This window comes from Mugil cephalus, chromosome 4 (assembly GCF_022458985.1).
Source record: "Mugil cephalus isolate CIBA_MC_2020 chromosome 4, CIBA_Mcephalus_1.1, whole genome shotgun sequence".
Lineage (NCBI taxonomy): Eukaryota > Metazoa > Chordata > Actinopteri > Mugiliformes > Mugilidae > Mugil > Mugil cephalus.
This window is the reverse complement of record NC_061773.1, coordinates 1982580-1996515: the sequence shown is the minus strand read 5'-3', so window position 1 is coordinate 1996515 and position 13936 is coordinate 1982580. Positions and strand designations below refer to the sequence as shown.

Below are 13936 nucleotides of genomic sequence, written 5' to 3'. Positions count from 1 at the left end.
TTGACAGAAAATGATCTAAAAAGAGATATTGTACAATAATAAGCAGAAATTCCCGACCTTATTTATGTTAATTTTAAATAAAAACAGGTAGGTAGGATGAATCCAGCATTACTGGATTCAACCTCACAGTCTTACTTCTCACCTGTCTCTCCACTGTCTGTGTTTATCAGCTCAGCTGTTAGTCCCAAAGTTAAATCCTCGTGACGGTTTTAGAAGTTACAGGAATGTGTGCCAGGACGACTGGGACGGGGGAGAGAACTAAATAAGGACAAAATTACCACTGAGACTATATTTTAAAGGAACACATGTACAGTACATCTGATCTACCAAGGGCTCACTGTGCTTTCACATGCACTGACTTGTTGAATGCTGTTGAGTCATCATGAGCAGTGTTGGGGGTAACGAGTTACAAAGTAACCGATTACTGTAACGATATTACTTTTTTGTGTAACGAAGTAAAGTAACGCATTACACTAAAAATAACCACACTACTTTACTAGAATGTAGGAACACAGTTTCCTGCGCTACCCAAGCCGTGATTTGTCTGTGTGTAGAGTTCTGATCTGTTTAAGTGGTGCAGGCATGTGTGCGTGCTGCCTGTGTGCGTGCTACTTGCCTGAGCACGTTGCCATAGAGATCGCCGAAAGATTTGGGGTTTCGACCAGTGGCGATATTCTCATTACTTTCAGTTTATGGCTCGAAAGGACAAAAATATTCAAGTGAAATGCACTCTCTGCCCAGGCGACAAGTTTCAACTGCTGCGAAGTCAATGAGCAACCTGTCCAAGCATTTGTCAGCCCAGCATGGTAATACAAAACTTGTGGCGAAAGATGAAATTTTTTTCAAGTGTTGGAGCGCAGAAGCCAGTGGCGGCTGGCCAATAGAGGGCGCTAGGGCGCCGCCCCACCACTCAACACTCACCACATTACCTTGAATAAGACAAAAAATATTTAAATAAATTGAAATAATAAAATATTTCGATATATATATATATAAATGCGCAAGATAAAAAGATAAATAGTTAATGATGAGTAGTTGCTAATATTTACGTAATATTACACCAGTAATTTCACATTGTTTTTCTGCAGGAATAAATTCAACGCAATATTTACATATTAAGTATTTTAATACAATAATAGCATAAATGTTAATTTAAAATTACTCCTTCTCATGCGATAATCCTTACATCTATACATTTCGTCCTTCACTCAGCAATTACACGGAAGATCTTCAGGCACTCAAAAACATTTGTCCAGACGCTGGTTTCTTCACATCCATCCTGTGGCCTGGAGCCACAATCATCTTCTTGTCTTTGCAAAAGGATGAGATCCCCTCGGATATTAAACCGTTTCCATCCAATCTTTTGCGGATTTGTGCAGTTTACAGCACAACAAATCCTTGTCATTTTCTTTCTCCGCTGATAAACAAATAAGAAATGTCCCGCTTTCTGCCTCCTGGCTGCGCGCGCATATGTGCGATGACGTTGCACAGAAACCTGTCTATAGCATAGACATTAATAATGTCTATGCTATAGACAGGTTTCTATAGTATAGATCTATAGACTCTCGTTAAAAGTTGCACATGCGCAGTAACTCCTCTTCAATACAAGAGATAGGACCATGCTGGGGCGCACCCAGGGCGCACCTCTCCTGCGCCCACAGCTGAACGTACCGTGATTTGCATACCACCACCCTCCCACCATGGGGCTAACGTCACAGCCGTCTGACCGATAAAGTGCTGTTGAAAGTGCGGCCGGAGACGATCGGACAGAGAAAATGGAGAAAGAAAAATAAAAAAATAAAGTTATGTCACCTAAAACAATCCTTTTGAGATGAGAAGCTCGACGTGAAAGAGCTCGGACTTGATCAGCCAAACACCACAGTTAATCAGCAGTCCAAAGACAGAGGGAGACAGTAGTTACACTCGGTCTTTTTCCAGGACCTGGTTTAGCAACAAGGCTAACTGCATGTAGCGAGGCTAATGCTTTATTCTGCTTTCCCTGGCTCCTTTTTCAAATGTCAGGACCTGACCCAGCATGGATTAAGACAGGTATGACTGATTTAAAGCACTTAAGAAAAGTCAAAGCATGAACAATCTGGGATCCGCATGTAAAATGGGACTAGCCATGTCTGGCTACATGACATTATAATGTTGGTTTTGTTGTTTTCACTCATGTAAATACACTGGTATGATACCTTAGTATATGTTTGCTTGTTTTTGTTATATGTCTATTTTGGAGTCATAGCTAGTTAAAGTAATAAGTAGGTAAATCAAATGCAGTAACTAGTAATCTCATTAAAATATACAGAAGTAATTAGTAATAAGTAACTAATCACTTTTTTTGAGTAACTTCCCCAACACTGCTCATGCATTGAGTTAATATGAAACAGAGACACAGTGATTAGACATGAAAGCTCTTTTGATCAACACATGATCTAACAATTGGTGTAGTGTTTCAGATGATGCAACCTCTGAGGTAACATAGCAATGAATAATGAGAGAAGGCGAGAAGTACATTACTCTTCAGTGCTACTGCCGGTGTGTCTTTTTAAACTAAATAGGACTTTTTGCTGTCCTTTTTGGGTCCTATTGGTTGAGGGGAGGGGCCTCTGTGGATCATCCAACAGATACTTGATCAGTTTGGGATCTAGTGAATCTGGAGGCCAGGTCAACACCTTGTGCTGTTCTTCACGTTTTTGAGTGACTAAGGTGTTGGGGTGTCTGGTCTGTTCTGGTCCAGGTGAATGCCAGATCCAGAGGTTTCCCAGCAGAACACTGAATTGTCACAAGATGGTCAATGTTATTTACTTTCTCCTATCAGTGGCGAAAATATTGTGGCTCATTGGTGTATATTGTATTAGTTATTTTTACATTGAAAAGTAAATGAGTATGTCTTCCAAAGTTTAGGTTCGATCGGCACTAAAGTCAAGTTGAAAATGTAAAGAAACAAACGTGTTGCTTTTCTAATCATCTTTACATTTTTATCAGAGATGTTTTCTTGCAGCACTCTAAAAGATCACTTAAAGCTAGAGCTTTAAGTGAAAACAAAAGAAACCTATCAACAGCAACCACTTGCCAACAAGACAGTTTGTACTTTAGTAAATGTACAGTCCATCTTGCAGTGCAGAATAATTTGAATCATAAATATTCGAAAACCTCATGGATTATTTAACAGACGATTTTCAGTGCTGATTGGATGTTGCATAAGTATTGCACAGTTCAATGCCATGTGTATTAAATGCTGATGACTCCTTGAACTAGGCGAAGATCTTAGTGATGAACTCTCTGAAACGCTTTGCGTACTGCTCTGGATGAACCGTTGAGATTTCAGCCCCTGCCTGCAAAACAAAAAAAAACAAAATAAAAAACTTTGTCGATTATAAATAAGTGAACCTGAAGACAACAGTTTTACAGGATAGAAATGCAAATAGTTGAAAATGCCAAGTCACCCCTTCAAAGGAGATGCCTCACCCCATGTTTGACAGCCTTGGCAGCATGAGCAGCTTTCTTCTTGGTGTCGTACTCTGTCAACATGTCAATCAAACCCATAAAATACACCTCCCTCCGGGGTGCACCTACAAGGGAGTGTTTCATAGCATCTGGTAAGTGATATTAAGCTGCACGCATGATCTGATCTGATGCAGCACAGTGTGCGATGGTGTTTAGTTGTGTTATGGCAGTGAGCTTTGACTAGTCACCATAGATTTATCAGCTGTCAGGTCTCACCTATAGCGCTCTGAATGGCATACATATCCACATACGGGTCGAACTCCCCAGGACCCATGGGTTTAAAGGAGTTCATGTAGCCAGCGATTCCTTCGGGGGAGATGGAGCCCGGAGCGTGAGACAGGCCATTTTCATCCTCCTCTTCCTCCTCATAGGAAGACTCCATCTCCTCTTCCTCCTCCCTCTCAGCCCGCTCAACATCATGGATACCCAGCAGCAGGCTGTAGTCCATGATCTTCATATGTACTAGAAACTGCAGTGCGGGCATAAGAGATGTTTGAAAAAAGTTCAAATAAAAAGTGTGCAAAGAAGCACATTAATAAATCCAAGTTTCTTGCTCTTGCCCTTCTTACTCTGTGTTGTTTTTGGCCACCAGTGGTGTTATAAATCATGAATGTTTTCTTCATTTTAACTAATTTAAGCTAAAGATTGTGAGATTGATCCCATGGTAGTAGTTTTACTGCACAATGCTTTTATCTAAAGTGTCATAATGTAAAGACTTTGACCTTAATTTATTTGATTAGTTTGCTGTGGTTCACTTGTTTAAAAAAATGGTAAACAATAGTAACTGTACTTTTCTGAAGTGAAAAAAGGCATAAAAAGGAAGCTTTTATGAAGAATGAAATTTTTCTTGTTAATAAACAAACCGTTCACAATCGCAAAATTTGTCTAAAATAGAAGGCTCCAGTAAAACTAAATCAAGAGCCATTAGAGTGAAGGAAGTTTTTCTACTGAAAAACATACTTCCAGTCAGTAATCCATTACTCTTTATGCTATTTGTTTCACCAATCAGACATAGCCATGCAGTGTCATGACCACACACAAACTGTATGGGTCAAAAGTGAAATTTGGAAATTTGTGTCTTAATTTATTATTTATTTTTACTATTTTTTATATAATTGCACATCTTATATTTTGTCTGTCTGGTTACATCATTTCTTTCTGACAACTTTATACTTCTTTACTTCTACACTTAATATTATTTTTGAGTGACACTACTTTACTTGAGTGCAATTTTAGACTACTCTGCTTAAACACTAGATATAAAGCGGAAAGAGGAAAGCCTCTTACCTCAATGTCTCTGTTGAGCTTGTCCATAATCTTCTTCTTCTCCTCATCGCTCACATAAATCTTCTGCATGTTATTCCTGAAGTCTACATCCTTATAAGTGGGCAACTCTTTGACCTGAAATCACACAGTTCAGAGGAGCTAAATTACATTTCGCATAAAGTCCCCAAATCACCATACACATTAGCATTTTTCTCATTAGAACATTATTAGCCATCCTATTTTCAGTGACAGAAAAAAGTCAGCAACATTGCCCCAAAAATGTTATTTATTCCCATGTCAACAAGAGACAGAAATATCAAAGCTTCTCTCAATTCTGCATTTATTCAAACTGCATTTTTTCAACTAGATTTTTTTTAAAGTCTTTTTTTATCTAGGTCAGTGTAGCTTCCGGCCAAACAGAGGGCTTCTGATGTTACTTCAATGGCCTCTTTTTTAGAGATGTTTCTGTGAAAACACTTCTTCAAAATCTAATCATGAAAATCCCATTTGTCACAATGTGCAAACAAAAACTCTTTCACATTCTGTCCTCTGTAACACGTTTCAAGATGTACAGCTCTTGGTTTGCAGATGTATCCTGTCAAACACTGAGGAACAGTTCACTTCTCCAGACTGACTGTGGTGGCATAAGTACAGTGACTTGTTAACTTGATCTTTTTTTTATTTCACGTGCAGTCAGTGATCTTACTATGGTAGAGATTTGTAACTATTGTTTGGTTAATTTCACTCTATATATTCAGCAATCAATCTTCAGCAATGTGACATGTTCTCATCAGTAGACGTGTAAGCCTGTCCCTAACCTACACCAGTCAGGCATAACATTATGACCACCTACCTAATATTGTGTAGGTCTCCCTTGTGCCTGCAAAACAGTTGTGACTCATCAGAGAATGGACATGGACATGCTGAGGGTGTCCTGTGGAATCCTAGAGAATTTGAGGCCATCTTTTCATCATCTTTTTTGAGTTGTTCCTGAAGCGTTTTGTGTGTGTGTGTGTCAGGCTGCATCCTGCTGTGTCATTGCTATGGGGTGGGGGTGTCTGGTCTGGTCTAGGTGGGTGGAACATGTCTAAGTCATGAATGAACACTGAACTGTCACAGGGGTTTTAATGTTGTGTCTGTTCAGTGTGTTTGGAGAGGGGGGAGTTGCTTTAAGGCCAGATGTGTTAAAACATAGCTGTCTTTTAAGCCTGATATCTGCATAATTATAAAATCATAATGGTTTGTGAGAAAGAAAAGGATATTTGCTACATTGCACATTCTGTAAGACAGGGATCTACCAATCAGGTTCAACATCTGCAGTTTTGTCTTTTCTTATTGGCACATATCTTTTTCATCATTCAACTTTGCGGGAGTACAGAAATCACATCTCACCTGGAGCAGTAGACAGAGAAGCGGACTTAGTGCTAAAGGCAATACAGAACCTGTCTTCATTCCTTTAAGTTATAATAACTTTTTTTTTCCCTTTTTGCCGTTGAAGAGTTGGTGAGTCTTATAAAGCATTATAAAATATGAAGTGAAAAGGGTACCCTGTTATCTAAATTATCCATACAGCCATCCATGTCTGTCTCATTACTGAAGGGCTGAATTCCAGTTATAGAAATAGAAGAACAGAAAAGAACAGAAATAAAGCATTTTGTTACTCTAAACAAACTGGACTAGAACCCTTTAGTAAATTGTCTAGAATCAATACACTTGTACAGCTAGAGTCTGTGATGAAACTTTTACCTTAAATCTGAGCTCACCTTCTCTTTAAAACTCGCTTCACGAGACACCAGTGAACCCTGAGGAGAGAAGGCAGTCACTGATATGTTACCGTTCAGCCAGACGAGCACAGAGCACCATATCTGCAACTTACTTCAATGTAACATAATGAAAGTTCTGATTTACCTTCAGGTCATACTTCTTGTGCACGTGCAGTCTGTGGCTGAACATGTTCCTCATCACTAACAGCGAAGTGTCCTCACTCTCCACAGTGACTCTGTACATGGCCAGGAATTGAGGGAGCAGTGTGCTGCCATGGCAGGTGACAATATGCTGGAAGAGAACATCAGTGAGACATGATGTGCATGTCTTTGGTTGAATACTCTTCATGAAGATCCTCCACTGCTGTGGGACACTTAGTTTGAACAAATACAAAAGACCAAAAGATGAGACAAACTTCATCCAGAAAGTCCCTCTATGTTCATGCAGCATGTGAAACTATCCAACAGCATGATTTCACACACTACATAACATACATCAGGATAAAATACTTCTTTTGTGAATAAGTTTAAAATAAGAACCAGAAAGGAAGAATATTCGATCATGAAAGAATACTGACCTTGTAAAAACTGGTTTGACAAAAAAAAGCTTAACCTTTGCTAGTCTATGATCATGCATATTTGTTTATGTGTAATTGAGCCACTGTGACAGAGCAATTTCCATGTGGATGAATAAAGCCTGTCTTAAGTGTGGTTTATACCTCTGTGGGGCAGCATAACCTACACACACAGCTTTCACCAGTTGGAGCCATTTATACTTGTGCACTCGCTCTGTAACAACACCACATAAACACCAGGTGGCGCTGTGTCTGTCCTCTTTTTTGAGGACGTTAATATATTGCTCTCCGTTGCCTTGCAGTGGTCGTCTCACGTTATAGCTGGTATTCCTCCTTTGTCAAGACAAACACCTGAAGGAATAAAAGCCCTCTGGGAAAGAACAAGTGCAAATATACTACAGAACAGAAACATAATCATCATCATAATCATTCATGTCAAGTCCTTAAGTATACTGTGTTCATTTCCATTTTTCAGTTGAGCAACCTATGTTTTATTTCATATCCCTGAATCCATATCTTTTCTTGATATGAGATTTTTATTCTCTTTATAAATGCATGGAAATGGAGCCCTGGTCACATTATTAGAGTCTCTGTTTGAAATTGACTCATCTCTCAGCTTGCGTTGATGCTGCCATGACAACTGACGCTATTGTAAAAAGGTCAAATTTTCTTCCTTAAAGGCAAACAACACAAGGCAAAACACAAATAATGAGTGGAAAATTGAATGGACTGTTGTTTGTTAGAGATCACACTAAGTGATAATCGTGTTCTCTGAGGAAATGTGAACGTCCAGCATTGTCACAACGTGGCTTAGTAATCCGCCTTGCGCCAGCCCTACCTGGTGATACTTGGGGAGGATGCTGAGCATTTCCTCCACCTCTTCACTGGATATTTCTTTTACGACCAAAGTGCGGTCATATGACGTCAGCAGCCCCACGCATTTGCCCTCCTCGTCTTTAAGTGGAGAGCCACGGGTCAGAGAAACCTGTTGGTGAGGGGGAGGACAGCATCGTGAGCACCAGCACTGGGAGACCCTTTGCCCACTGACAACAGTATTTTCACTGAAATACAAGTTTAATATGCAGATAAAAACATCTATGCCACGAGAAAAGAAAGACATTTAATAAACAAAAGTCATATTTGCAGTCTCAACCTTCGTTTTAATTCTAATGCAGGTCTGTGGTGATATGACTTTAATCAGCATGTGGTTTAAAGTGCTCATAGTATGACTTCAAAAAATGTGTGCTAAGCAAATGTGTGCTGAGCAGACTGGTTCCACCTGGCACATGCAAATAGGACACAATAACATGCAAATGCAGCAGGGAGCAGATAAATAAAAGTGTCTGGTTTCTGTGAAAGGAAAACAGTGAACACCTCGGATCTCCTCTTTTTTTTCAACGCCTCTCTTTTCTCAAATCATCATATATCTATTTTTCCACGTACACATCATACCTGGAAATCTTGGTCCTCAATGCCAAACCGTTCCCGCAGGTTTCTGAACACCTGCGGGCAGTACTCTTTGAATTTGAACTGTCCTGGAAGGTTCTCTCTGAGGAACAAAGATGTTCTGTTAGACAGAAGAATGACAGCACCAGTGCTGAGTTTTTTTTTAAACAGCTAGAGTCTGTGGTGTTTTACTAATTGTGTTGTGAGTGAATTCTTTTCAACATCCTGGTAAGTCTGCACATCAAAATGAAAAAAGTATTAAAAAAAAAAACCTCAGTAAAACCTGACTGGCCCCCGTATTTTATTGTTCTTCCCACCACCTCTGTTTATAAGTCTTTCCTCGGCCTGGATTCCTGAATGGATTAAAGGATTATTGAAAGCCACTCAGTTTTCTAGACTCAATCCGTATGGAAAAACTGAACCTCTCTGTGTATGGCATATATTTCATAAATTGTTTTGTCCACATTTTTTTCCTACATGTGAATTTTTGTCACTGAAATAACAAATTTTTCTTAGTATGCAGCATAGATCTTTGAGGCTTTGTGCACTATATTGCATACTCTATTGTTAATGGCAGTGTTGTAGCTGTGAAGAGGGAATTGTTATTTTCTAAATGGGTCTGTGGTCCCTGAGCGCAGGCAGCAAAAATGAATCATAAGAGCTAGAGAAATCGGTGCAGTTCACAGGAAGCAGGGGTTGCAATGATGCACAGCAGAGCATAGTACTTGTTGAAGAGGTGGTTGTTGACTTTTATCTTGGTGCTGGCTTTGAAGTCATCTGGGAGCAGCATGACAGGTACGGGCACCTGGCTCAGGTCATTCATCTGCGCATGAGCAATGGATAAATAGTTAATGGACATTTTCACACTGAGAAAAAGAAGAAAAAAACAACCCTGCACACATTTAACAACCCACATACCTACCGAATGATTGACTCCCCACGTCAGCACGCTCAGCACGGGGTCACTGGCTCGGAACACCTCCACCTTCTGCTGCACAAAGTGTTTCTTCTTGGTCTTCCTTTTAGGCGCCAGGGTGCTCAGAGGGTTGGAGGAAGCGCTGGGAGAAGACATCGCACTTTCCCAGAGAGACGGTGTGTGTGTGTGTGTATGACACACAGAAAGAGAGAGCAGGCTCTTTGCTGCCTGTGTATGTAAAGCAGGTTGGAGTCCGCCTTCTGGAGTCTGTGCAGCAGCAGCCAGTCAGCACTGTGAACCACCACCCACTGATCCAGCAGCTCCACAGTCCCACAGCAAGGCATCGTACAAGATTAAAAGTCTGAGTGAAAAAATGATTTATAAATAGACTTGCATATAAAAAATATAAAAAGTTATTTTTCCCTGCATCGATTCTGGGGCAAATCTTATTTGTGAACCAAAACAAGCAAACAAAAAAAGAAAAAAAGAGTGGCGAAATGTACGCTCATCAGCCACAGCATTAAGACCACATACGTTCTCCAGACAGGAGAAGTAAATAACACTGACCATCTTGTTAGACCATCTGATGGGAACCTTTTGGACCTGGCATTTATTCATGTAGATGTTACTTAGACATGTATCACCCACCTAGAAGAGATCAGACACCCCCACCCCATAGCAATGTCACTCCTTGATGGCAGCAGACATCCCCAACAGCCTGACACAGACACACACACAAAAATTAAGACATGAAGAACATGATGATCAACAGAGGTCCCTCCCATCAACCCATAGGACCCAAAGACCCCCACTAACAACATCCTGTTACCAGACACCACAGGACACCCTCAGAAGACCCATGACCCAACACAAGTATGTACACCATTAGGAAGGTAGTCACAATGTTATGCCTGATACTGATGTTTACTTTTACAGTTTTGAGCCTTGTGCCCTGGCTTTAATAAACTAAACGTAATGATATAGGGATAATGCTGAGATGATTTCTTCTACTGCTTCTTCTTCTTCATTTCTTCTTTCAGGTGGATGGATAGTAACATTTTGTTTTCAAAAACCCAATCGTTTTACATTTTTAAATATATTTTTTATTATAACAACAAATACAATCCATAGAAAAAACACTTCCTCAGTGCAAGTTTCGTAACACTGCCCATCAGTATTAGTGTTGAGAGAAAAATAAACATAATGCCCCCAAGTGTTTCATGAACATTTCAGGTTTCTAAAATACCTTAAAATACCTAGCATTGTCTCGTATGGACAGTCAGCATGAACATAAATATATCTGTAAGTAAAAAAGTAACATAAATAGGATTACATGCAGTGACTGTATTTCAGTTGCAGTAATACAGGTGCAGTGGTTTCAAGGTATAAAAAAAAGAATACTGTAATTATATAAATACATATAAAATATACAAATTCTTGGCTTCATAGCGTGAGAAATAAATTCTTGTTACAAGATAAACAGCTTACATACATACATACATAGCAGCACAGACAGCACAGATAGCAAGAGAATATATACATATATATATGGATATTTTCACATGTTAACATACATATAACTGATGAAAGCAGATGTGAAAGGATATCAAAGCAATACAGTTTAATTAGGTTCAGTAGAGGGCGCAAGGCGACAAAGGTTCACCTGTGGGAGACTGAAATATGAGACACAGCTACTTCAGTGTCTGTCCGTTTGGAGTAACTTCCTTCATCTTAATTCATTCAGTGCATTTTAACAACTCACGCTGCGCTTCTGCTTAGTGTTCGTGGAGACCTGCTTGCCGTTCTTGTCCACACACCAACACCTTCTACGCTGCACACCTCGAGATGACCAGCACTGCACAAAGAGAACCAACATGTTCAGTCTCTGTAGGGACACTTTCACTGAATCATCTCATTTGAAAACTCACCTGTTGCCTCAAAAAGAAACCATTCTTGTCGCAGTTGGGTAAGTAGATGTCCTGATGTGGCTTAATTACACGGGCATCAAGAGCTTTCATAACTGTAGATAGCAGTTTACTACATGGACCCTGCAGGAGGAGACAGAGTTAGACAGATTCATGCACTGATTTCAGTCGTATAGTCACTGAAGTACTCAGAGAGGAAATTTACCATATCTGGATCTTCAGTAGGTTCTGAGTCTAGGATCAGATAGAGACAAAAATATCTGACATGGATTACTGATTTCTTTGTGAACTTGTATTGAAATCAAAAATATATCATTTTTGTATCATTTAATTTAAATAAATTCCAGTTAACTCCTCTAAAACTCCTTTTGCAATTCTGTAAACCTTGTAGCTCTTAATTGAATAATAACTTCAGTATAGATCTACAGCAATAAAACAATCTTCTTTAAAGAAAGAGCGATACATTTTTTCAACATGAAGCTTTAATATGGTTTAAAAAAAAAAAGACAAATAAATAAGGAAATGTTCACTTGTGGCTTCACTAGTACTGAATACAAAAACCACATTGCCAAAGAATATTATTGCTTGATTCGTGTATTCATTCCTTCATACACACCATCTCCCGCAGCATAAAGATTTGTGTGAACCTTACCTAGAGTGTGGACCTGTTTAGTCGGGCTGATGCCGGTGGCATTGCTGCAGACTCCTCTGCCTTCCACCAGGGCACGGAGGGGCCTTGGGTCGTCCTCCTGAGGTGCACAGCGCAGACCATGGCCGCAGCTCAGAGTGTAGATCCCACATCGCTCTCCAAGAGCCAGAGCTGTGGCATTTAAATCTGCAGACGGCTGAGCCTGCGAAGGCTTTCCATTACAGGTGGCACATCCTCTTGATGCTGTGGTCAGTGGACTTGACAGAGCCATTTTCAGGAGAACAAGCACGAGGATGTGTATATTCAAAAACATCTCAAACATCTCACACTGAAAGTAATAAACAGGTTCGATCTCTATAAGCACAGGATTGTTAAACGTTTGCTATTTAACTTTGTTCCCACTTTAGCATGTTTCAAATATAGTTCCCTATGTTCCCTCGGGCAGCACAAAGAGATTATGAGGCTGACAGACAGGACTGGGGGCAGCTTTTAAAGAGCCTAAACCAGTGAGGAAAAGGTATGGGAGGGTGCGTGATGGAGAATGTTAGCTTTCCCTCTGATTTCCACACAGCTGAGCACACCCCCTTTTGACTTGTCTCTGACACACACTCACACATGCTCATACCATTTGTTGTCTGTCATCTCGCAGGATTGTGAGTGAAGTGTTTGGTACTCCATTGCTCTGCCTTTTCCCTGACTTGGTGGGTCATTTATGTGCAGATGTGGAGCTTGAATACAACCAAACAATCATGGCTCAACAAGTAAACCATCTTCTTGGTTTAAAACATTGACAACAGGTCATCTGTTTATAATCAATGTCGTAAAACTACTCCCATAGCTGGTCACAGTTGACTGAATAATGAAAAGACAAGATTTTCTTCTACTCCACCACATATAACTTATTATACAACTGCAATCACTAATAGTATAGTAATACGTTTAACTGATTCTAAAACATGTTCCAACATTGTAGACGTAAGAAAAGATTAAACAAAATAACACTCCTGCAATTAAAGCTACTGTATTTAGTTTGAGTAATAAGAGTACATTTAATTACTCCCATCCTGTTCATCCGTGTTTGACACTGTGATAACTTTTCTTTAAATAGCAACCACTAAACAAACACTTGTGCTCTGTGACTGCAGGGCAAAAGATTGAGGAGGAAACGGCTGACGCTGAGAGAAAGAGGGCTGACTCTAGGAGTGCCACTCAAGACGAGATGACTAAGACATTAATAGCCAAGAGCAGAAAGTCCCACCCTGTAAATCCTGCACAGACCAGTCTGTGAGTCACAGGATCATTAAATTAGAAAACAGGATCACAAAACCCCTGACTGTTCTTTCTTCTTTCATATGTTCATTACAGTCAGCGACCACCTAGTGTCAGGTAACATCAGTGAGAATGCAATCAGTTTCAATTTGTCAGTCAAATGTGCACAGTAATAATACAGGGATTAGCCAGTCAATTAAAAGGCCACTAAAAGACCATTTGATTAAATTGAGGAGCTTGTGGTTAAGGTAGCAGACTTTGGATTGTAGGGCCCCTGGCATCAACCACACAAACTCTCACACAAACCCGCTGCATGGGTGGCTGCTCCAGATGTCTCACTACTCACTCTTTGTGTGTATGAAAAGATGGATCCCCACTGTGGAATCAAATATGATTCCACAGTGGGACATATGATTAAGACATATGATCAAGTATTTTATCTGTTTTTATATTTTATTTAAACACACAAACACACAAACACACACACACACACACACACACACACACACACACACACACACACACACACACACACACACACACACACATTATATATATCAACTCTGCTTCAACTCTTCTGGGAAGGCTTTCCACGGTTTTAGGTGTGTTTATGAGAT

General features: G+C 39.9%; 2 protein-coding genes across 4 annotated transcripts; both read right to left on the bottom strand.

Annotated features, from left to right (window-relative positions):
* Nucleotides 1-2955: 2955 nt before the first annotated feature.
* On the bottom strand, nucleotides 2956-9797 carry LOC125006870 (phosphatidylinositol 5-phosphate 4-kinase type-2 gamma-like). Of its 2 annotated transcripts, none has more exons than XM_047583336.1 (10): nucleotides 9483-9797; nucleotides 9286-9383; nucleotides 8567-8663; nucleotides 7953-8099; nucleotides 6685-6831; nucleotides 6540-6578; nucleotides 4798-4911; nucleotides 3727-3979; nucleotides 3472-3575; nucleotides 2956-3338 (listed from the first exon to the last, which is right to left on the bottom strand). In XM_047583336.1, the coding sequence occupies exons 1-10, from the start codon at nucleotides 9630-9632 to the stop codon at nucleotides 3258-3260; spliced, it is 1230 nt and encodes a 409-aa protein (XP_047439292.1). In that variant the 5' UTR covers nucleotides 9633-9797; the 3' UTR covers nucleotides 2956-3257. The 2 variants fall into 2 exon arrangements, with proteins under 2 accessions (XP_047439292.1, XP_047439293.1); XM_047583337.1 differs by having other exon boundaries at nucleotides 9479-9605.
* Nucleotides 9798-10556: 759 nt separating this feature from the next.
* On the bottom strand, nucleotides 10557-12576 carry LOC125006923 (insulin-like growth factor-binding protein 3). 2 transcript variants are annotated; one of them, XM_047583441.1, is made up of 5 exons: nucleotides 12054-12576; nucleotides 11607-11635; nucleotides 11405-11524; nucleotides 11239-11331; nucleotides 10557-11149 (listed from the first exon to the last, which is right to left on the bottom strand). In XM_047583441.1, exons 1-5 carry the CDS (start codon nucleotides 12370-12372, stop codon nucleotides 11108-11110), a joined length of 603 nt encoding a protein of 200 aa, XP_047439397.1. In that variant the 5' UTR covers nucleotides 12373-12576; the 3' UTR covers nucleotides 10557-11107. The 2 variants fall into 2 exon arrangements, with proteins under 2 accessions (XP_047439397.1, XP_047439398.1); XM_047583442.1 differs by having other exon boundaries at nucleotides 10557-11331; nucleotides 12054-12573.
* Between the last annotated feature and the right edge of the window lie 1360 nt (nucleotides 12577-13936).